Consider the following 24,122-nt stretch of genomic DNA (forward strand, 5'->3'; position numbering starts at 1 on the left):
CCAGTGAGAAGACTCTCTGCTGGTAAGTTTGATTTAAGGCAAGTTGCATCACTGAAGTGACTTATGCTGTAAATAAAGTATAACAGTGATGTGTGTACCCCCTGCATTTCACTTCTATTATTTTACACTGTGTGATGAGAAGTGACCTTATTGAAGCATATAAAATTCTTAGGGGGCTTGGTAGGGTAGATGCAAAAGTGCATTTTTGATCAGGAAGGGAATCAAGCCATCTTCATATCAGATTAAATCGTTGCCCAATGCACTGTTTACTTTCGTCACAGTATCATTTCTTCAACTTAACCTGTCCTGATGCAAAAAATTCACCCAATAGGAAATGTCCCTCCTGTACAATCCTGCAGGCACTAACGTTGCAAGTCTTTTGCTTAATATTACCAGTACATACACAGAGATTAAACAGTAAGCAAGTGACATGAGCAAAAGTATGATAAATGTTTCTCAATAATACAGTATTCATGCATTTCATCATTGAACATATAACCTGCTAGATACAAGTTCTACTTTAGTGTTTTTTTTATTTCTGAAAAATAAAAAGCCTCTTTTCCTACTTCAGGGACTAAGAAGAAAAAGGTTGGTTTTATCTTAGTATGTCATGTAGGAGATGGGGCACAGAACAACAGTTTCCATAAAAATCCATGAATATATTCTGGTATTGCCATACCAGGTGTAGAACAAAACTGAAGGACTGAATCCATAATAGTATGGATGAATTGAATGCTACATAACCATATTAAATGGATGAGAATGAGATCATAAAGACAGCGAGACACAGAAAGCAAATAACAGAGAGCAATCACGCGTGCTCTGGCAGGGATTACACTACATCGACAAGCAGGTAGTCTTTACTGAGTCAAAACCTGAGGTGCTGTTGTTGGTTTAAACCACAGTCTAGATGTGTTTTCAAAAAGAGCACTATCAATTTAAAATAAATTGCTGTATTTTCATTTTTCAGCAGGTGAACTATGGTATCTCTCCATTACTGACCCAGCAAAAAGAAAATTGCAGGATACTAGCAAAGAAGTCCCTAAGTTTTCTAGAGGTCAGTCATACCCTTACTAAATTTAAAAAAAAACAAAAGAACTGTGGATACTGGAAATCAGAAACAAAAACAGAAATGGCTGGAAAATGTCAGCAGGTCTAACAGCATCTATGGAGAGAAATCGGAGTTAATATTTTGGGTCCGGTGACCCTTCTTCAGAACTGATCGTAGCTAGGAAAAAGTTGGTTTTTATGCAGAAGAGAAGGTGGGGTGAGGAGGTAGGAGTAAACGATAGGTGGGGATGGAGCCCAGAGAGAGAGAGAAGAACAGTTAGACAGGCAAAGGAGTGGATAGTGGTCAGCCTAGGAGAATGAATAACTGCTAATGGAGACTATTAGTGGCTAACAATGGGTAGTATAAATAACAGATCATCTGCCCCACTTCCATGGTTATGTTCGAGCCTGGGTGACCTTAGAGAGGGAGATGTTGAATAAAATTATTTTGCACATGGTGTTTTTACTGAGTCCCTGCACTTACACACACACAAAAAAAGTAAAAGATGATCATTTGATAACAAGGCCTGGTGTGTGGGGGTTGGGGTAAGGACATAGCAGAAGGTACCTAAAGCTCTAAAATTGTTGAACTTGATATTGAGTCCAGAAAGCTTTCAAGTTCCCCAAGCGGAAAATGAAGTGTGTTTCTTCCAGCTTGCGCTGAGCTTCGCTAGAGCGCTACAGCAAGCCTGAGACAGAGATATTGCCCAGGGAACAGCGTGGTGCGTTGGAGTGGCAGCCAATAGGAAGCTCAGGGTCTTCTTTGGCAGACAGAACATAGGTGTTCTGTGAAGCCGTTACCCAGTCTATGCTTCGTTTCCCGAACATAAAGGAGACCACATGGGTGAGCAGCACATTCAGTAGACTAGATTCTGTGAAATGCAGGTAAAGTGTTGCTTCACCCAGAAGGTATATTTAGGCCCTTGGATATTGAGGAGGGAGTAAGGGGGCAAGTGTTACACCTCCTGCGGTAGGAGAAGGTGCCATGAGGGGACGGTGGAGGGGTGGGGTTGGTGGTCGGGGAAGGAGGGTTTGAGACTGAAGTATGAGGGGACAAGGGTGTCCTGGAGGGAACAGTCCTTGCAGAAGGCTGACAAGGGAGGGGAGAGGAGTAAGTGTCTGGTGATGGCATCCCATTGGAGGTGGCGGCTAATGATCCTCTGGATGTGGATGCTGGTGGGAATGGTAGGGGAGGACAAGTGAGACCCTATCGTTGTTGTGGGAGATAAGAGTGGGGGTAAGGGCCAAAGTGCAGGAGATCAGTCGGAACCAAGTGAGGGCCTTGTCTACTATGGTGCTGGGGAATCCTCACTTGAGGAAGAAGGTGGACATTTTGGAGATCCTCTTGTCGAAGTTCGCATCATCAGAACAGATGCGACAGAGATGGAGGAACGTGGAGAATGGAACAGTCTTTACAGGAAGCAAGGTGTGAGGATGTATAGTCAAGGTAACTGTTGGAGTCGGTGGGTTTGTAGTGGATATTGGTGCCCAGCCTATCTCCTGAAATGGAAACAGAGATGTTGAGCAAAGGAAGGGAGGAGTCAGAGATGAACTAGATGAAGGTGAGAGGGGGTTGGAAATTGAAAGCAAAATTGATAAACTTTTCCAGTTCCGGTCGAGAGATGGAAGCAGCACTGACGATATCATCACTGCATTGGAGAAAGATAGGTGGGGGCTGGAGTAGGAATGGAACAAGGAATGTTCATGTACCCCACAAAAAGACAAGCAAACTGGGGCCCATGACAGGAGTTAAAAGAGCAGTTGTTCAGAGTGAGGACAAGCTCTGCCAGGCACAAGGGGATGGTGATGGTGATGGATGAGGACAGTTCAGGTTCTTTTTTCCGGGAAGAAGTGAGGAGCCCTGAGAGCATCCTGATGGGGGAATGGACATGTGAAAAGGGATTGCACATCCATGGTAAAGAGGAGGCAGCTGGAGCCCACAAACTGGAAATTCTGAAACTGACATAAAGCATCTGAGGAATCACAGATATTAGTGGGAAGGTGAGAAAAAAACCCAGGTAGGAAGAGATCAATTCCGTAGGCAGGAGCAAGCAGACAATGGGTCTGCCTGGACATTTCTGTCTTTGGATTTCGGGAAGGAGATAGAAGCAGGGTTAGGAGACTATGAGATTGAAGGCAATGAGGCAGCGGTTAGGCTTGGGGGGGGGGGGGGGGGGGGGGGGGGGGGGGGGGGAGGTGGGGGTGCGGGGAAGTGGGTGTTGGAGATACACTTACCTTGCATTTATTTTTTCCAATGAAGTTTTTGATGGAGTTGCACTATTGGATACAAGGCCATCACTGTCTGAAGAGTCTGCATAGTTTTTGGATATCCAGTCTCTTAGTGGTCTGTGATAGCAACAATAATAACAACAACAACAACGATCGATTACTAAAACACTGAACTAAGTTAATGTAAAATGTGTATAGGACAAGATATCAACAAATCTGCCAAACTCAAATCAACAAAGCAAGCTTTATATAAACCATCTTGAACCAGTTTTGAAGAATGCGATGGCCTTTGTTCATCCAAGAAACAAACCAGAATTTTACATAATGAAAATATAATTCTGGATTGATAGTTTAGGCTATGAACATGAATCCATATCAGACAGGATACAAAAGTATTTTTTTAAAATAGATTTTGAAAGTTAAAAGAAGTCCAACCATACCTTATAAATGGAATTGCCATGAAAAACTTATTTGGTGCTAAACCCAGTTTTGACTTGGGTGTCATGTCATTCCTATGAGATGGCAACTTCTCAATGGAAAACCATTCAATATTCTGGAAAACAAATACATAGCAAGATTAAAAGCTTGCAATTCTTTATCACTTAAAAACCTGTAGCATGGCATCTTCCAGCACTTTACTAATTAAAAGGGGAACACATTGAGTGGACAGCGCTTAGAAAAATGAAAAGCAGGTCAAACAGGAGTTGGGATAAGAACTGGGTACATGCTTTAAGAAGATGAATTTTTGTGAAAAATTTTGAAAACAGCAAGCAGTTGAAAAGCAGAGGACCCGAACACAAGTGCAGAGCACAGCATCGTGACACAGAGATTAGCATCAATCTGGGATAAGGAGAATTCCTGTATTAGGAATAGAAAGTACATACAGGAAAATAAGACTGAGTAAAGGCATGGAGAAATTTTAAAAGATGAGAATTTTGAAATTAGCACACAGATACAGGACAGAGAAGATGGAATGTGGATAAATTTTAGGTTTTGGCTATAAGCAAGCTGAAAGTGGAGGAAAAATGATACAGGAAAATCAAACAAAGTACAGAACACATCAAACCTGGAGTTGAAGGTAGAGAATAAGAAGAGGAGAGAGTAGAGAGGAAGTGAAAGGCAGGCATTTTGGTAATTGACCAAGGATAGCAAAGCAAGTTCAATTTGGCGATTAAATCCTGACGACTTGCATTAGTTTTGTGAAATATGCATCTCATAATTTTTTATTTATTCATGGAATGTGAGCATCGCTGGCAAGGTCAGCATTTATTGCCCATTCCTAATTACCCAGAGGGCAATTAAGAGTCAACTAATCATTCTGCTGTGGAACTAGAGTCACATGTAGGTCAGACTAACTCAGGGTGGCAGATTTAACTCCCTAAAAAGGACATTGCTGGATTAGGTGATTGGTTATGACAATCTACAGTGGTTACATGGTGCCATTTAGCTAGCCTCGTCCCTAATGCAGATTTTGTATCATTCAAATTTCACAACAGCCATTGTAGAATTTGAACCCATATCCCCAGAACATTAGTTTATGGCCAGGATTACTAATCCAGTGATAATGACCATTATGCCATCAACACCCCTAAGTAAAATAAAACATGATTCAATCAATTACTGTAAGAGAACTTGGATTACAAGAGACCAAAAAAGATATTCTCTTCAATGCAACACAGCAGTCTTACAACTCCATTGCACTGAATTACTCCTTGACAAAATTTCTGGGCTGTCTTTAAAAATACAACAAAGCAAGGCTGATCTCCAAAATCAAATATTTTATACCCGGATTTCTCTTCTTGTTTTAGGGTTAAACTTAGTATCCTTTGGAACACCTGGGATGATATATAGTCGAACTAACTGATCATTGATTCTCTGTTCAATGAAGTCATCTTTACAAATACGATCTCTTATGTCAAACCCAGTTTCTTCAAGAACCTTAAAGAAAACATACAAAACTTATCACAAAATGCTAAATATACATAAAATAAAACCAAGTATGCAGAGTTAAATCAAATTCCATACAATTCTATGCTAATTACTTTTGAAAATTATTTTATAATATTTATATTCATCATCTGAAGAATGGCAGCACATCAGAGCATCTCTCTATGATAACATGCCCCATTCATCTCTGAACAGCTATGGTGGTGGTGGTGACATGTTGGAGATTGACCAGGTTTTTCTTTTAAAACCAAAAGTGGAGAGATGCTCTATAAATTAACGTGCCTCAGCAACAATCACGTGCGAAACAACAAATTTAAAATATCATCAAGATATTTGGTAATGTAGAAATTCAAGTCTTTTCCAAATCCTAAATGGAGTACTTAAAACTTACCACATTTACACTTGTTGCATGAGGATAAAAAGTTTAAATGTTACACACTAGATTCTGTGTTGCCAATTGGCACTTGAGTGAAAGCCTGTCCAAATGCTCTAAAACATTTTAGAAATAACAATGCCACTATTTTAAAAAAAGATTACTGAGAATAAATACATGTTTACATAAAAATTACAATAATCCAAATAAAAATTGATTTGAAAAAACACACATCAATGCCTTACCTCCCTCACAGCACAATCATGTGGGGCCTCCTCTTTGTTCACTTTACCCTTTGGAAATCCCCAACCAGACTTTGCCAAATAACCCTGAACAAGAAGTACCTATTTAAATAGGAACAGGAACAATTTTTACATTGCTGTTTGCTTAGATTTGAACTTTCTAAATACAATATTATTTTTGTTTTATTAGCACTAGGAAAGGCAAGGGAGTCAATTTAAGGATTTAAGGGAGCAACATCCTTTTTTTGCTCTCTGCAGTGCTTTGCATTTTATTGCTGTCACTGAGCCATTCTTCCTAACTAATCATAGCTAGAAAATCATTTGCAATGGCTCCTCTCTTCCTGCTCTTGCACCATCACTTCTGGTGTGCTAGACCCCTATTTCTCATCTGTATGTTGCCCCTTAGAAACATCACCAAAAGAAACTGCATTAAGCTTTCATAATACGTTGACCACAACTAGCTCTACATCACCACCACCTCCCTTGATTCCTCCACTGAGGTAATTATTAAATTGCTCATGGAAGCAATTTCTTCCAATTAAATATTGGAAGGACTGAAACCATTGCTTTTGGTCTCCTCCAAACTCTGTTCCCTCTATACTATCCTTCTTCCTGGTAATAATCTGAGATTAAACAAAGTTGTTTTGCAACCGAGTCATTTCTGATCCTAAAATAAGTTTCTGGCTTCATATTTGTTGTTTCAAAGCCACCCATATCCACCTCTCCAATATCGCTAGACTTTGCCTGCTTTAGCTGACTGGTATATCGTGCAGTGAATTCTACTTGTGAAAATTCTTATTTCTATCCATTTGTCTTATTTCATTTTATTTTATTTCAACATCATGGCAATGTAGTGCTATAAACCTACAGCAGGAAGTACTGACCAAAAATTTCATTATTAATTACATTTCCAGTTCCCATTTACTTCATTTCACAGATGAATCTTCTAATTGATTGTCAATTAAATATACAAACATGACTGGCAGACAAGTACTTATTCATAGATAGCTTCTCTTCTGGGATCAAAATTGTAGTGCTTTATTCAGCCAAGGTAACATTTTCCCCAATTTGTCTTACGGTAAGATCTTAATGCTGTTTTCACGAAATTTTTGATTATGTGCAAAATTTAGGTTGTATTGCTCTGTACTTAACAAAAGTTGGTATATGACCACATTTTATGTACCTAGTTAGACACGTTTTCCATCTTACAGGTTAAGAGGAGGCAGGCAGGTTATTGAAGAGGGAGCAGTGGGTATACCGATATTATCACAGGCCTAATATTCTACAGAACCAAGCTAAAGCTCTACATCAAACAGTAAAATCTAAAATCAGTTAAGAAAAATTCTGAATTAAAAGCTGATTTAATTGTTAATTGGGTTAAGATTTAACCAGTTCATTAATGTCCTTTAGGGAAGGAAAACTGGTGTCCTTACCCAGTCTGGCTACATATGTCTCCAGACCCACTGCAATGTAACTGACTCTACTCTTAAATTAAAAGTAAAGTTTCCTCTACACTGTCCCCAGTCACTCCCAGGACAGGAACAGCACAGTGTAATTGACTCTAAATTGGCGCAGCAAGCCATTCAGTTCAGGACAATTAGGGATACAAATACTAGCCCGTTTAGCAATGCCGACATCTGACTAAAAGAAAAGAAAGCAAGAAAACCCTAATTTATCAATATCCACAAGAAGACAGTGATACCCTTTCAGGAATAGGACTATAAGTGCAGGTCACAGTGCAGCTTGTTTATCTATTTATTAGTCAGGAATAAGCACAACTGTACCAGAATCAGTGGTTATCTGAAGGGGCTCGAGTGGTGCAGTGGTAGCGTCCCTACCTGTGGACCAGGAGCCATTTCTTTGAGCATTATTATTAATTCTGCTTCGAGGACAGTTTCTGGTAGGGCTTTCCATCTCCAAAAACATTTGTATTTTCACAACACATCCTCTACGGCCCCATTGATTCCTTGGACCCAGTTATAAAGCAGTATAAGTGAAGCATGCATTCGTATGGCAAAAAAAAATTGAGGCTGACAACTAATGATAGTCTAGCATGTCTTTGCTGAAAGGAGTTGGGGACTCTTCTACCCCAAGTGGATGTGGATGCTTGATCTTTGGGACAGAAAAAAATTGAGTTGTCTTCTACATTGTAATTTATTCTTGCTGATTCTACAAGGACTAATGACACAGATTTAAGGTTTTGGGAAAGAAATTAAAGGGGAATATGGGAAAGAACTTCCCTTAGGCAGCAATTAATGCCTAAAAGGGTGATGAACTAGAAATAATCAATTATTGAGATAGGAAACTTTTTAAGGAAAGTTTTAAGGAAACAAATTTACAGGGCTATGGGATCAAGTCAGCAAACAGGACTTGTCAAGATTGCAGGCTCCCTGCAAAGCATCGACTTGATGGGCTAAACAGATTATTTTCTCTACCATAAATGACTCCATGTTTCTGTTGATAATCGTAAATTTAAAAAGCCTTCCAGTGACGGAGTCAGTGGCTTAGCATAACATTTCGTCTTTTTAATATCATCTGTCTTCCTTATCAATTGGCAAAGACCTGACATTTATTTCATGTAACATAAATCTAGACTTGTGCACAGATGTGAATGTCTTTAACATTTCCCAAAAATGAAATCTGGTACTGCAGAAGCCACTCCAAGTTATGACTTACATTTTCCAGTGTTTCATCTAATATAATTGCACCATATGTTGGGACTCCCATCTTGTATTCCTTCCATTCATCTAAAATCTTTTCCACGTCATCTCCTTTCCGAAGTAAAAATGAACAATGATTGAAGAGTACAACAGCAGTTAAGGAATAAGCAACATTTTGGCAACAATAGTTAAGGGATAAACAACATTTTAGCTCCATGACTTTCAACCAACAGATTTTCTTGCCATGTGGAATGGATTTGAATCCAGAAGGCACCAGACTCCAAAAGTGACAAATCAGTCACAAGAGGAAAGATCAGTTAAATCAAACACTGATTAGGAGATTCTCAGCGTGCCTTTTAAAAGCTGGATTTGAATTGAAAATAAGTATGAAGTTTGGGGGGGTTGGGGGGCGGGGGGAGGAGGAGAACGGAGCTTTCCACAGTTTTGAAGTCCCAGAAAAGAATGAACTGAGCGCAACAAACAGTGTGCAAAGCAGATCATACTATCAAAAACTAACCTGCTATTTCCAAAGGCTGCAATATATTGCTACTCATCTAGTGATCAGTTCACGACATGTCTGCAAGGAAAAATATTTTGCGGATGTTAACAAAATCTATCCCATATGCAGTTAAAGGATATCTGATTTGGCAAAATCTCTTATCCCACACTGAGGCAATCCTGGTGTGTTCTGCAAGTAGAAGTCCAAGTAAAACCAATGGGCCAACTCAATCTGAAAGCATACTCTGATCGCATTGTCTCTTTCTTCACTTGGAATGTGCAAAATGAATCGGCTGTACAATAAATAAGCCACATTGTTACAACATTCAATTGTCAGTATCACTATCATGCATAAAAGGTTTCACAATCTTGTACAGCAATATGATGGAATATTCATCACATCATGCTATGAAGACATTGCAATAGGTTAAAGAGTAGGCTTGCTTGTGCTTTAAAAAAACAGGACAAGCTCTAACGATTATACAATATACACCATTCAAACAAGCTTTGTTGTTTTTGATCTCTTCACAACTTTCTCGTGTTCAAAGGTTGTTATTTTCCTAATAATATACATGAGCTCCAAATAATACACTGTCACTAAGATAGTGCAAATTTTAATACAGCAGGCTTCAAGACACCAATTAGAAGAAACCCTGTTTTGTTTAGAACTTTGTGGATAATTAGTCCAAATACACGTACAAGCACAAATACTCACTACTTGCTCCACAATAACAACAGCTTTATGACCAAAGTTCGGTGCAATAAATGAAAATGGAGCAAATTTATTCCTTTTCTTCCATAAAATGCTCCTTAACAAAATGGTCATGATGCAAGAATAAAAAAAGATTGTTTGCTGCCAGGCAATCAGTATGCATAAATCGCTCTTTTCCTGATTGGCAGAGTGTGACAAATGGGGTCTTGCAGGAGTCTGTGCTGGGGCTTCTTTTCTCCCCACAATTTGTAATAACTTAGTGGAGGTGAAGGAATGGTTGCTGTACTTGCAGGCAATAATGATAGGTGACAAAGAATATTGTGAAAAATCCAATGCCGAGTGGTTTTAATTGGTAGACTGTTATTCCAGAGACACCGGAAATGATCTGGGGACCCGGGTTCAAATCTCGCCATGTCAGATGTTGGAATTTGGATTCAATTAGAAATCTGGAATTAAAGAGTCTAATGAAGACTGTGAAACCAACAACGTCAATTTGTTGGAAAAACCCATCTGATTCACTAACGTCATTAACAGGAAGGAGACTGCCATTATTATTTGATCTAGTCTATATGCAATTTCAGATCCACAGCACTGTGGTTGACTCTTGACTCCCAATTAGGCAAGTACAGCAAGTAATTAAGAAAGCTAAAGGATGCTATCCTGTATTACAAGTGAAATTGAACAGAAAAATAAGGATGCTATGTTTCAATTATACAGGGCAATATCTCAAATGCCATCTGCAGTTTTGATCTCCTTATTTAAAAGATGGTGGTTCAGAGGAGGTTTATGAGATTGATAATGTGCTTTTGTCCACTAGAGTTTAGCAGAGCAAGAGTGATTTCATTAAACTTTATCAGACCCTGAATGGTCTTGACAAGTGGATGTCAAAATGGATGTTTCTTCTTGTGGGCAAACACAGAAGTAGGGGTCACTGTTTTAAAATTAAGGACTGCCTTCATTGTACAGAGACAAAGAAACTTCCTTTGCCTCAACAGTTTGTGCAACTTTGTAACTCTCCACTTCAAAAGATGGAGGAGATGGGCCACTGAATATCTTCAAGGCAAAGGATGTTGATTTCATTACCTATCAAGAATCTAAAGTCTGCCCCAAGCTTCAGTGCATCCTTCAGCACGTAGTCCTGGAACTTTATAGATGCCAGTTTACAACACTCCATTGAAGTCAACTCTTTGCACTGGAAGACTGACAAATTTTGAATGGACCAAGGAACATCTTTCATCACATTGGTCGTCCTCTAGGCGCAGATGTGCGTCCTGGGGAACAGAACATAGAGTAGAGATTCCTGCGTCACAGAGCTACTCGGGATGAACCTCGGCAAAAACCATTGCATCTCTCTCTTGACCTGCTTTGCAAAGGCACATTCAGAAGGAGATGTGTGACCATCTCTTCAGCAGTACAGACACTTTGAGGGCAGCGTGTGGTGGTGGACAGGGTCTGAATGTGCATGAAGGATCTGACACTGCTTGGCTGGTGGTGAGAACGGCAATGTCTTGGTGCTTGTTGAAAAGTTCTGGTGATGAGGCATTCTGCCAAATGACTTCGACAGTCTGCTCAAGGAAACAACCTAACAGGATCCGCCCTCTCTTTTTCGCACAAGGTCTTGAGGATGCTATGTGCTGACCACTGCCTGATGGACTTGTGGTCAAAAGTGTTTTCTTTCACGAATTTTTCCATGAGGGACAGGTGATATGGAACAGTCCAGCTACTTGCAGCATTCCCAGCAACAAAGGTAAGCCCATCCTTCATAACACCAGGGTCAGGTAGAACTTCAGTATGTAGCGACACTTGGTATTTGCAGTCCAAGGGTCTATGCACAGCTTGGCGCAGCTACTCACAAAGGTGGCCATCAAGATGAGGGGGGGTATTGGTTACATTCTTCCCTCCTTTGTCTAGCGCTTTTTACATGATGTCCCTTCAGATCCAGTCCATCTTTGACCTCCAGATGAAGTGGAAGATGGCTCAGGTGACTGGAGTGATGCAGGCTTGGGGAACATGCCAGACCTATGCCACACACAACAAAGCAGAGTACCTCACACCTGATGACCAGGTGTTTACTTGCAGTAGAGAGTGCTCTCATCTACCCAGTTGCTGCTTCACCTTGGCAACACGTTCCTCTCAAGTATAGGCGCACACCCCAGCCCTCCAACCATATATCCAGCACCTTCAGGTAATCTGTCTTGATGGTGAAGGGTATTAAGGACCAGTCAACCCAGTTCCCAAAGAACATGGCGTTGCTCTTGCTTCGATTTACCTTGGTGGATCTGAGAAGAAAATGGCAATGTCATCCATGTAGAAGAAGGCTTTGATCAGCAGGCCTCCTCTACCTGGAATAGGTACCCCTCTCAGGCCCATATCCTCTTTGATGGATTCAGCAAAGAGTTTATACAACTAACAAACAAGGCAGGACAGAGTGAACAGCCCTTCCGACTGGGAAGCTTTCAGATTTCCATCCACTGATTGAGACTGCACTACTGATGTTGGTGTAGTGCAGTTGTATCCAAGTGCAGATACCCTGCCCAAAGTCCATTTTGGACAGCACATCCCCGATATAGGTGTGCAATATCCTGTCAAATGCCTTCTCCTTGTCCAGGCTGATGAAACAGGTATCCATCCCACTGTCCTACATGTAGGTGAATGTGTCCCAAAAGAACACAGGAATCTCGGAGATGGTCCTGCCCAATACAGCACAGGTTTGGTTGGGGTGAACCACTGATCCGACAGCAGACCTGACTTGGTTGGCGATGACCTTAAGACAGTATTTTGTAATCCACATTCAATAGTGACATTGGTTGCCAATTTCTAATTTCTTCCCTCTCCCACTTCTGCATGTAAATGAGGGTGATGATACGTTGCCTCATGGATTCACACATGCTACCTGCCAGAAACATACTATCATACACGGCCAGCAGACCCTGGCCTATCAAGTCCCACAGAGCTGAATAAATCCCTGCCAGTAAGCCATCCCTTCCGAGGAGTTTTATTCTTTTCAGAGGGTTTGAGGCCTTGCTTAGCTCATCCAGAAATAACGGCTGGTCCAGCCTCTACCATGTGCTGTCATCCAAGACCTCTGTGACAGAGGACAGGAATGACCCGGAGGCTGTGCTATCTGTGGACTGTCTGTCATATAGTCTGCATAAAAAGATTGGCCAATCCTCAGGACGTCAGACTGAGATGACATTACAAATCTATTTTATTCCTGCAGGCTGCTGATCACAATGCCTACATGTGAGGTGGGTTAGCATTTTTAATCAACAAAGGAGGCATTTTACAAAGTGGTGTTAGTTTTTCCAGTTCCAGTTCTCCTCATTTTGGTCATGTTATTTCACATGGTAGCCTTTTTGGTTTAAGGCAATCTCACCAACCATGCCTCCAGCATTGTGTTAAATAGCACATCAGACATTCTTTGGTATTCACAGAGACATACAGTACAGAAACAGACCCTTCAGTCCAACTCATCCATTTCAACCATGTTTCCCAAGCTAACCTAGTCCCATATCACTCTAAACCTTTCCTATTCATGTACCTGTCCAAATGTCTTCTAAATGTTCTAAGAGTACCTGCATCTACCACTTACTGTAGCAGTTCATTCCACGTACGAACCACCCAGTGTGAAAAAGTTGACCCTCAGGTCCCTTTTAAATCTTTCTCTTCTCGCTTTAAAAAACATGCCCTTAATTTTGAACACCCTCACCCTATGGAAAACGGCTTTGGTATTCACCTTATCTATGCCCCTCAAGATTTTGTAAGCCTCTAGAAGGTCACCTCTCAACCCCCTACGCTTCAGTGAAAAAAGTCCCAGCCTATCCAGCTTCTCCTTATAACTCAAACCCTCCAGTCCCAGCAATGTATTTGTTCACTTCTTAAGCCCTCAGGATACAATCTATTTCAGGAAAGAAGCTTGTGTCTTCTGCAAAGTATTCAAGTCAGCAAGGACATGGGTGATGAGGAGCAGGACTAGCTGCAGCATAGTAAAGATTTAGATGGGAACTAAAATAACACTTTGATGGACAGTCTACAAGCCCGAAAACTCATTTTAGAGTCAACTAATAGAGATTGGGAAAAGTTCAGTTCAGCCTCAGACACTTCTTTTGTGCATGTTGAACATTATTGAGGTTAGTGTAGTCTGCAATGAAATAATACTCGAACATCCTCGCAAACAGAAGATAAACGACTAAGGTTCCTCACAGCTGGTCCTTAAACTTTGCTGTAAAATACAGACATGTGAAACATATACATGAAGAATGAATACCACAAGGTGCCAGCGGATATCTACCAACCATGGAAGCATACATAAACATCACATATCAACACAAGAGGACTTGACAAAAGATAAGGACTGTTGAACTTTTTAAAAGTAATACTTTAAATTTACACAAAAATCTTCAAAAACATTCCACAAATAAAGTAGATTCAAAAAATACATTAAGACATCATGTTCCAAAAATCAATGTAACCTCACGTGGTTATTTTGCACGTCATTACATCTCCTCAACTATCCAATTCCACTAATTACAACAGGCTCCCTGGTCATAGAACTTAGAAGCCGAGAACACGACCCAATTGTTCCCAGGAATAACTTTGTTTTCTTGTTCCCCGTAGCAACAAATCTTGGAAGTTTAAAACAACCCACTTTATTAGGATCCAGTGGGTGATCCATAATAACTTTTCACAAAGGAATGAAGTACTATTGGGAAGCTTTGAATGCATCTTGCCATCCAGACAAAATGTGCAGTAAATATTTTTATTCTTTTGCCAATTTTGGAACGACAGTACTCAGTATCATAGATAACAAGCTGACAGTACAAAATTGTTCCTTCAGTTCTGAGGAAGGGTCACCAGACCCGAAACATCAACTCTGTTTTTGTTCCAGATAATGAGTTAGCCTTATTAATGAAACTGTGCCTGGAGAAAAAACCCCAAAGGGCCATGAACATGAACAGATTTTCTTCATCAAATATACTATTCATAAAGTATATGTTTAATATTTTAACTTTTGTATATCATAAAGCCTAGGTTTGGTTTTGGTTTCAGACTACAAATCTGCTAAATATGATACGTTTTATCATTCAACAAATGAAAAGTATTGTGGGTAACATGTAAATTGCAGGATGCATTTTAATGTAATTAGGTTTGGACTAAGACTCTCTTCTACTCAAGAGAACTGCCCAGTTACAGATTTAACTGCCACAGTATTACAACTAATTATAAATGCATTAATAACAAGTACTGAAATGAAAGCACTTACAAATGTAATCACTTATCTTTAACCAACTTTGTTTGGAAATGACCAACCTGCAATACCTCCAGTTCACTTCAAGGACTGAATCCCTACAATCTTGGTCTACCAAATATTTTGAATAATTTAGTAGCCAAGTCGTACAGCAGGACTAACCATTATAATACAATGAAAGTACGCTATCAAGGTAACGTTAATTATCATAGTTAATTTTGATCTCACTTGAGGTTCACAATAGCACTTGGCTTAGGTGCAGTCTCTCCCTACAAAACCTCTCATCACTGCTGCACGTGGAGGAGGCGGTGGTCTAGTGGTATTATTGCTAGACGGTTAATCCAGAGACTCAGATAACACTCTGGAGATCTGGGTTTAAATCCCGTCATGGCAGATGGTGGAACCTGAATTCAATAAATATCTGGAATTAAGAGTCTAGTGAATCCATTGTCGATTATCGGAAAAAACCCATCTGGTTCACTAATGTCCTTTAGGGAAGGAAGCTGCCATCCTTACCTGATCTGGCCTACATGTCACTCCAGACCCACAGCAATACGGCTGACTCTGAACTGCCCTCTGGGCAATTAGGGATGGGCAATAAATGCTGCCTGGTCAGTGACACCCTCATCCCGTTGATGAACAAAGAAAAAAAAAACACATGGTACACACCTCAGGAAACATGTATAGTTTGGGGAGGGTATAACAGATACACCAGAATAACACCATGCCTTAAAAACTAGACATGTTTAAGGAAAATCTAGTTAACAAATAAAGCAAGAGGTTATGCTGATATGGTTTTCTCTGGAACATAAACATCAGGAAGGTCCTCTTGAGCTGAATGGCCTGTTTCAGTGCTGTATGTCAAACAGCACAAGTGATGTAGGTGCAAGCAGCACTTGCATAGCAATGACCTGTTCAGTGTTGATCAGTTTGAGTTCCACCAGGATCACTCAGCTCCTGATCTCAGCTGAACTCCAGAGGGGAGGTGAGAGTGACTGTTCTTAACATCAAGGCCACATTTGACAGAGTTTGACATCAAGGAACCATAGCAAAGGGCATGTCAATGAGAATTAGGGGACTGTCTCTATAGTTGAAGTCAAAGCACAAAAGAAGATGGTTATGGTTTTTACAGGTCAACTCAACCCGACTCCAGGACACCTCAGTGGGAGTTCCTCAGGGTTGCATCCTTGGCCCAACCATTTTCAGCTGCTTCATATATGACCTTCCCTCCACAAGGTCAGAAGCGGGGATGTTTGCTGATGATTGCATGATGTTCGGAATTAGCCACCCCTCAGACACTGAAGCTACACATGTCCAAATGCAACAAGATCTGCACAATGTTCAGGTGTGGAGTGGCAAATAACTTTGGTGCCACAATATTGCCACAGCCAATGATCATCTCCAACAAGAGAGAATCCAACTATTGCTGTTGACCTTGAATGGCATTCTGATGACAATCCCCCACTACCAATATCCTGGGTTTACCACTGACCAGAATCAGCACTAAACTAAGCACAGAAATACTATGTAGACAACGGCTGGTCAGGGCTAGGAATCCTGCAGTGAATAACTCACTCTCACTTCCTAAAGCCTGTCCACCACCCACAAGGCACAAGTCAGGAATCATAGAATCCCCAGAGTGTGGAAGCAGGCCATTCAGCCCATCAAGTCAACACCGACCCTCCAAAGAGCATCCCACCAGACCCAAAACTCCAAAGTCAAGCCTTCAGACAGTCCTTGTAGAGCTAGCCTTGACCACCATGAGGATGGAGGAATGGTCATTGATGAAGCAGCTCAAGCTGGTTGGGCCTTGGAGTCTCCAGAGGTACTTCTGCACAGATGTCCTGCAGTTGCAATGACTGACCTCTAATCATCATTGCTTAAAAAGAAAGCTTAAGAAAAGGCTTGCTGGACTTGTACAGAAGCAAAAAGCTACTCAGTAGTATATAAATGACTGCACTTCTCTGACTGCATCTACGCACACGTGGACTGCTCAAGAGATAGAAAATTAATGTCTGTCTACGTGCTATTTTATCAGTGACCAGTTCTACACAACATGAACTGAGAAAATGGTTGGATGAGTTGCAACAACCAGTTTCATCCAAGTTTTCCACATACACAAAGAGGTACTCGTTCACATTTTCACCAAGCTACCACTCAAGGAGGCTACAGACATTTGTACTGCAGCACTATACCATGGTGAACTGGACCCACCACCATTATGTGAATTAATTGAACTTATGAACTCAGCAAATAGCTACAGGTGACTTCAATCTTAACACCCTCCTACCCAAACAGATGGTATTTCTATCAGATCACCACAATCCCAGATCTCACAAACATCTTGGTCGAACCCATGAGAAACATTTCTTCAATGGAATGAAGCCAAACCTCCTGTCCTTTGAATACTTTCCATGTATAGTTAATACCTTTACCATATCTGAATTACAGCTAAACATAGGAATTTCCTTACATGTCTTAATAAGTTCCATCCTGTGCACAAATTCACATTTGTAATGGTTTTCCTTTTCCACGATGTCCTTGTCAAGAATCCAGCTACAGGCTTCTCTACTACTGCCTATCACAAACCTACCTTCACGAATCGATATAGACCACTGGAAATTCCAAGCTCTACAAGATTGGTCTTATCAACAACCTTGTAAATAGGGCCCTTTTGTTCACCAGAGGTACACTAATCATACCTTTTCCCGCTTGTATCATGCAAAATCGTAATTAGGCCCAAGTTCATCACTTTTGGTCATGATCAGATTTTATTGGGTACCTAAAAGGTCTGAGCTGCTACAGTGCAGTATCAACAAGTGGCTTTTACCACTAACTGCCATCAAGCCAAAGAAAATTCTGCCAATCACACAAATGAGTAATGTGGTATATGGACTTCAGTCTCGGCATCTCAATATGCTAGGTGTGTAGGCAATATGTCCAATAACTGGCATATTGTTTTAAATAGCTTGTCCTTTCAGCTGTTCACAACAACCAAGGTACTGACTATACCCAAACACCAGCTTCTACTTGCAGCAGAATGCCCAACTTCAGGTGTGATTTTACAATCAAACAATATTTGCTATATAATCCTGAGTGTGCTAAGAATTTTGCTAATGATCAATTCAGAATTATCAGTTTCATAGTTTTGCATACTTGCACATACAATAACATGCACACGCACTGTGTCAGTTCCAACATAAAGAGAGATGACAGCCATTCTTTGGTTTATTTCTCAGGGCATTGCTTTGATCAGAATAAACTTGCCTTTTTTGAAATATAAGCAAAACAGAAGTTAACTGTCAGACATCATAAACTGGTGCATTCTCCAAAGGCAATGTCATAACCAAAGCCTGCTTATCAATGAACGAGCATTCTCTTCTCATATACTATAAATGTTATTTTCCCTTTGCTTTGGGACTTCTTGCAAATTGACCAAGTGAGTAGAAGTCGAAAATGTGTCCTTTTTGAAGTAATCATATTTCAAATACATCTTGACCCAGTAGACTAAATAGATAATATAATTATATACTTAATCACGCAGATAGATGTAACAGGTACGATATAATTGGGATTAGGAGACATGACTGCAGGGTGACCAGGGATGGGAACTGAATGTCCCAGGGTATTCAGTATTTAGAAAGGACAGGCAAAAAGTAAAAAGGTGGTGGAGTGGAATTGCTAGTTAAAGAAAATATTAACACAATAGTGAGAAAGGATATTAGGTCTGACAATGTGGAGTCTGTGAAGAAATATCAAGGGGCAAAAAACATTTGTGGGTGTCATACGTAGACCCTCAAACTGCAGTGGTGATGTTGGAAATGGCATTAGAAAATTGGAGATGCATGTGATAAGGGAATATCAGTGATCATGGGTGATTTTAATTTGCACATAGACTGGGCAAATCAAATTAGCCATAATGCCATAAAGGGGGAATTCCGGAGTGCACATAGGATGGTTCTCTTAACCAATATATGGAGGAACCAACTAGACAGCAGGCCATCTTAAACGGGGTACGGTGTATTGAGAAGGGAATCATTACCAGTCTAGCTGCACGAGACCCCTTGGGGATGAGTGACCATGACATGTTAGAACTTTTGTACCAGGATGGATAGTGAGATAGTCGATTTGGAGACTAGGGTGCTGAATCTTAATAAAGGAAACTATGGAGATAGGAGGTGAGAGTTGGCCTTGATAGATTTGGGAGAGCTACTTGAAGGGATGACAGTGGATAGGCAATAGAAAACATTCAAGGAACGCATGGAGGAACTGCAACAACTGTTTATTCATGTCTAGCACAAAAGCAAAATGGGTAAGAGGGCCAATCTATGGTTTACAAAGGAAATTAGAGATAGTATCCAATCCAAGGAAGAAGCATACAGATTGGCGAAGAAAAATAATATGCTCTGAAGACTGGGAGCAGTTTAGAATTCAGTAAAACAGGACCAAGAGAATGATTAAGAAGGGAAAAATACAGTACAAAAGTAAGCTTGCTGGGAACGGTAAGACTGACACTAAGAGTTTCTATAGGTACGTGAAGAGAAAGAGATTGGTGAAAACAAATATAGGTCCCCTACAGACAGAAATGGGGGAATATATAACAGTGTCAAAGAAATGGCTGAGCAACTGAATACATACTTTGGTTCTGTCTTCACAAAACAGTACACAAATAAGATCCCAGAAATGTTGGAGAATACAAGATTTAGTGACAGGAAAGAATTGAGGGAGATCAATATTAGAAGAGAAATGGCACTGGGAAAATTGATGGGATTGAAGGCGGATAAATCCCCTGGGCCAGATAATCTACATCCCAGAGTTTTTTGAGGAAATGGCTGTAGAAATAATGGATTCATTGATGGTCATCTTCCAGGATTCTATAGACTTTGGAATAGTCCCTGCAGACTGGAGGTTAGCTACTATCAGTCCAATATTCAAAAAGGGAGGTAGAGAGAAAGCAGGCAATTACAGAGCAATATGCCTAACATCGGTAGTGGGGAAAATTCTCAAATCCATTATCAAGGACTTTATAGCGGAGCATTTAGAAAGCAGTGGCAGGATCAGACAGAGTCAGCATGGATTTATGAAGGGTAAACCATGCTGGGCAAATCTGTTGGAATTCTATGAAGATGTAACTAGTAGAGTTGACAAGGGAGAGCGAGTCAATGTGGTATATTTGGACTTTCAGAAAGCATTGGACAAAAGCGGATGGGATTGGGTAAGGGTACGGAGATGGATAGAAAATTGGTTGGCAGAGAGGAAACAAAGACTAGGAATTAATGGATCCTTTTCAAATTGGCAGGTAGTAACTAGTGGGGTGCCACAGGGATCGGTGCTGGGACCCCAGCTAATCACAATATATATTAATGCCTTGGATGAGGGAACAAATGTAACATCTTAAAGGTTGCACGTGATACCAAGTTGGGTGGGAAGGTGAACTGTGACAAGAATGCAGAGATCTTTCAGCATGATCTGAACAGGTTGGGTGAGTGGGCAAATCAATGGCAGATGCAGTATAATTTGGCTAAATGTGAGGTTATTCACTGTGGAAGCAAAAACAAGGTGGCAGATTAATACCTGAATGGCTGTAAATTGGGAGGGGAGTGTGCAGTGGGACCTGGGTATCCTTGTATACCAGTCGCTGAAGGAAAGCATACACGTCCAACAGGCGGTAAAGAAGGCAAATGGTACGTTGGCCTTCATTGTGAGAGGTTGAGTATAGGAGCAGGCATGTGTTGCAATTATGCAGGGCCTTGGTGAGGCCATACCTAGAATATTGTACGCCGTTTTGGTCTCCTTTTCTGAGGACAGGATACTCTTGCTTTCAAGGAAGTGCTGCGAAGGTTGATTCCAGGGGTGGCAGGACTGATGTATGAGGAGAGATTGACTAGGTTAGGATTATTTTTGCTGGAGTTCAGACGAATGCGGAGGGATCTCATAGAGACTTATAAAATTCTAACAGGACTGGACAGGATAGATGCAGGGAGGATGTTCTCGATGGTGTGCGTGTCCAGACCAGGCGGTCACAGTCTGAAAATTCAGGATAGACCATTTAGGACGAAAATGAGGAGACATTTCTTTACACAAAGAGTGGTGAGCCTGTGGAATTCATTACCACAGGAAGTAGTTGATGCCAATACATTGAAATGTATTCAAGAGGCAGCTAGGTATATCACTTGGGGCGAATGGGATCAAAGGTTAAGGGAAGAAAGCAGGATTAAGCTATGAGTCGGACGATCAACCATGATCGTGATGAATGGCGGAGTATACTCCGAAGGGCCGAATGACCCCCTGCTGCTCCTATTTTTTATGTTTCTATGTTAAATCTGGGCAAGAAACAAAAACAGCAAGAATTTTTAAAAAGTATAAAGTATTATTACATATCTCTTCCCTTTTAAAAAAAAGATTGCACGTTAAATTCTATATTAGGAATAAGGGATATCCAGAAAAAATGTCCAAAGGGAAGCAAAAGATGAGTTGTCACCAGTTCCACCTCGGAAGTAACAAAACTATTCACTTTTAAACAACCCACACGCAACACAACTGTGGCGCGTATCGTTTAAAAATATTTCGTGTAAACCCTAAGCTTTTAAAGTACTAATCGAAAGGTTCCTTAAAACTACAGGTACTGTTGGCTTGTATTTCACTAAACAAAACGCATTACAAAATGTCCTCTCGTACAAGGTTTCACAATTCGTTTTCGTAACCAGACTGAAAATCGGGATGTTTTCTCTCTCGCTTCCTCATTTATGTAAAACAGCATCCATTGATTCCCAAGCACTTCCTTCCTTTAAGTCGGATCCGACTCTAACTTTGGCCTTGGTCAGTCGGGTTCTTTGCACCGAACACATTTCCTCCTCCTCGGCCCTCACTTCCTCCTTTATAGCCACCCTGTGCCTCACTGTGGGAGTTGGGGATTCTGTGTGTGTGTGTGTTTCCCAGGCTGCTGGCTGTATGTTTACCTGCACAGGTCGTCCAGCACCCCGGTTGGAATCTCCACTCTCTTGCCCTCCATAGCGCACACATGCCGCCGCCGCCACCGCGGCTGCTGCAGCTCGAGCCCGTCACCTCTTCCGGGAATCCGAACACTGCAGCCCGCTCCATTCGAGCCGGCCTTTGTGACGTCGCCGCTGATTGACAGCCGCTAGAGCCGCCAGACAGCAATCGGCAAAACATTCACTGAGCTATACGGAAGGCACCTCCGAGCTGCAATGAGTCGATCTCACACAAGTGACCGCAAATTATTTTTTCGTTTAAGTAAACCCTACAGAATCAGGCGTCCTTCCAACTCTGGCTTCCCACAGCTCACCATTAGCAGTCCGGTGCTATGCGTGCACAAACTCAAATAAATATTCGCCACCTGAATTTCGCCGCCTTCTTCCACCACTTCCTCCTTCAAGGAGCACCTTAAAAGCCAAAAGCGAAATATTGCCAATGATAGAAATTTGAAATATTAAGAAAAGTACAAAGATCTTGAAAGGGCTTGACAATGGATGCTGATAGGATGTTTTCCCCAGTAGGGGAGTGTGGAAGTAGGGGACCCAGTTTGAAAATTAAGGGTGTTGCATTAAGGACTGAGTTGAGGAAGATATTTTTCTTCTGAGGATCATTCTCTTCCCAGAGAGCAGTGGAGGCTGGGATATTGAATACATTCACGACAGTTAGATATTTCTGTTCAGCAGGGAATCTGAGGATGGGGGCAGGCAACCATTGATGTTGAGGTCACATTCAGATCAGCCTTTGTGTTTTTCAGCAGGCGGGGAAGTTCAAGTGACTTCTTCAAAACTGGACGAAGATGGAAATACAACTGATTTTGATGAGCGGGGTGATGAAGATCAAAAGGGAAAGTGGAAAGATAGGGTCGTAGTTAGGGGAAATTGAATAACAGAAGGGCAAAGGGGGTGAGTACACAGGAGTTGGTGTAGGCTGATCTGAATGTGAACTCAACATCAATGGTTGCCTTCCCCCCATCTTCAGACTCCCTGCTGGACAGAAATATATCTAACTCAGTCTTGAATGTATTCAATATCCCAGTCTCCACTGCTCTCTGGGAAGAGAATTTCTCAGATTAATGACCCTCAGAGGAAAAATATCTTCCTCAACTCAGTCTTTAATGCAACACCCTTAATTTTCAAACTGGGTCCCCTACGTCCAGACTCTCCTGCTGGGGAAAACATCCTATCAGCATCCACTGTCAAGTCCTTTCAAGATCTTAAATGTTTGAATGAGATCATCTCATTCTTCTAATGGGATTAAGTCCAACACAGAATCAGATGAGTGAACATTCCCTGAGCTGTTTCTAATGCAATTATATCCTTTCTTAAATGAGGAAAATAACCTCTACAGTACTTCAGATGTGATCTAACAGAAGCTTTGTATGGTCAAAATCTGGACAGGTGTCAAGTAAGGTTGTTGATAGAATCCCTACAGTGTGGAAACAGGCCCTTCAGCCCAACAAGTCCACACCAACTCTCACAGCATCCCACCCAGACCCACCGCCCTAATCTACACATCTCTGAACACTATGGGCAATTTAGTATGGCCAATCTACCTAGCCCGCACATCTTTGGACTGTGGGAGGAAATCAAAGCACCTGGAGGAAACCCATGCAGACACAGGGAGAATGTGCAAACTCCACACAGACAGTCACTCAAGGGTGGAATTGAACCTGGGTCCCTGATGCTGTAAGGCAGTAGTGCTAACCACTGAGCCACCGTGCCACACCTGATAACCAATATATTAGTTACAATCTACCTGATGGTAGTTATTCACCTCATCAAAGATCAACTGGCCTCTGGTTTGAGTATTAAATATCTCCTTGGTGGAAAATCCTTTAACCTTAGTTACTTCCATGCCAAAGCTAACCTGAGTATCATAAACATCCATGACCTACAGTATGCAGATTAGTGCAGTGCCGTTACTTACTCTAAACCAGATTTGCAGGCCATTCTCGATCCCTTTAATACTGCATTCAAGAAACTCAGCCTGGCCTTGAATGTTGCCAAAACAAAATTTCTTTATCAATACGAGCCTGGAAATCCAAATTTTCCAACTCAACTCCCACATATGTTGAAGTAAAGACTCTGGAAAATATTGAGCACTTTCCATATCTCGACAGCCACCTCTCTCAAAATGCCACCAATGATGTGATCCAACACAGCTGTGC

The 24,122-nt window shown here is 41.2% G+C and overlaps 1 protein-coding gene across 2 annotated transcripts in view; it reads right to left on the minus strand.

The window, feature by feature from the left end:
* The window catches only part of dcp2 (decapping mRNA 2), a 33,023-nt gene extending 10,942 nt beyond the window's left edge, over positions 1 to 22,081 (minus strand). Inside the window, exons 1-7 of one of the 2 annotated variants that reach the window (XM_020529510.2) lie at positions 21,919 to 22,081; positions 9,141 to 9,292; positions 8,518 to 8,645; positions 5,845 to 5,943; positions 5,065 to 5,217; positions 3,720 to 3,832; positions 3,286 to 3,396 (exon numbers count right to left, since the gene is read on the minus strand). In XM_020529510.2, the coding sequence (XP_020385099.1) occupies positions 3,286 to 3,396; positions 3,720 to 3,832; positions 5,065 to 5,217; positions 5,845 to 5,943; positions 8,518 to 8,645; positions 9,141 to 9,292; positions 21,919 to 21,971 (809 nt within the window). In that variant the 5' untranslated portion in view covers positions 21,972 to 22,081. Of the gene's footprint in view, positions 1 to 3,285; positions 3,397 to 3,719; positions 3,833 to 5,064; positions 5,218 to 5,844; positions 5,944 to 8,517; positions 8,646 to 9,018; positions 9,079 to 9,140; positions 9,293 to 21,918 lie in introns of both variants that reach the window. The other variant, XM_020529511.2, reaches the window with a different exon arrangement.
* Between the last annotated feature and the right edge of the window lie 2,041 nt (positions 22,082 to 24,122).

Source organism: Rhincodon typus, chromosome 3 (genome assembly GCF_021869965.1).
Source record: "Rhincodon typus isolate 14 chromosome 3, sRhiTyp1.1, whole genome shotgun sequence".
NCBI classification, from domain to species: domain Eukaryota; kingdom Metazoa; phylum Chordata; class Chondrichthyes; order Orectolobiformes; family Rhincodontidae; genus Rhincodon; species Rhincodon typus.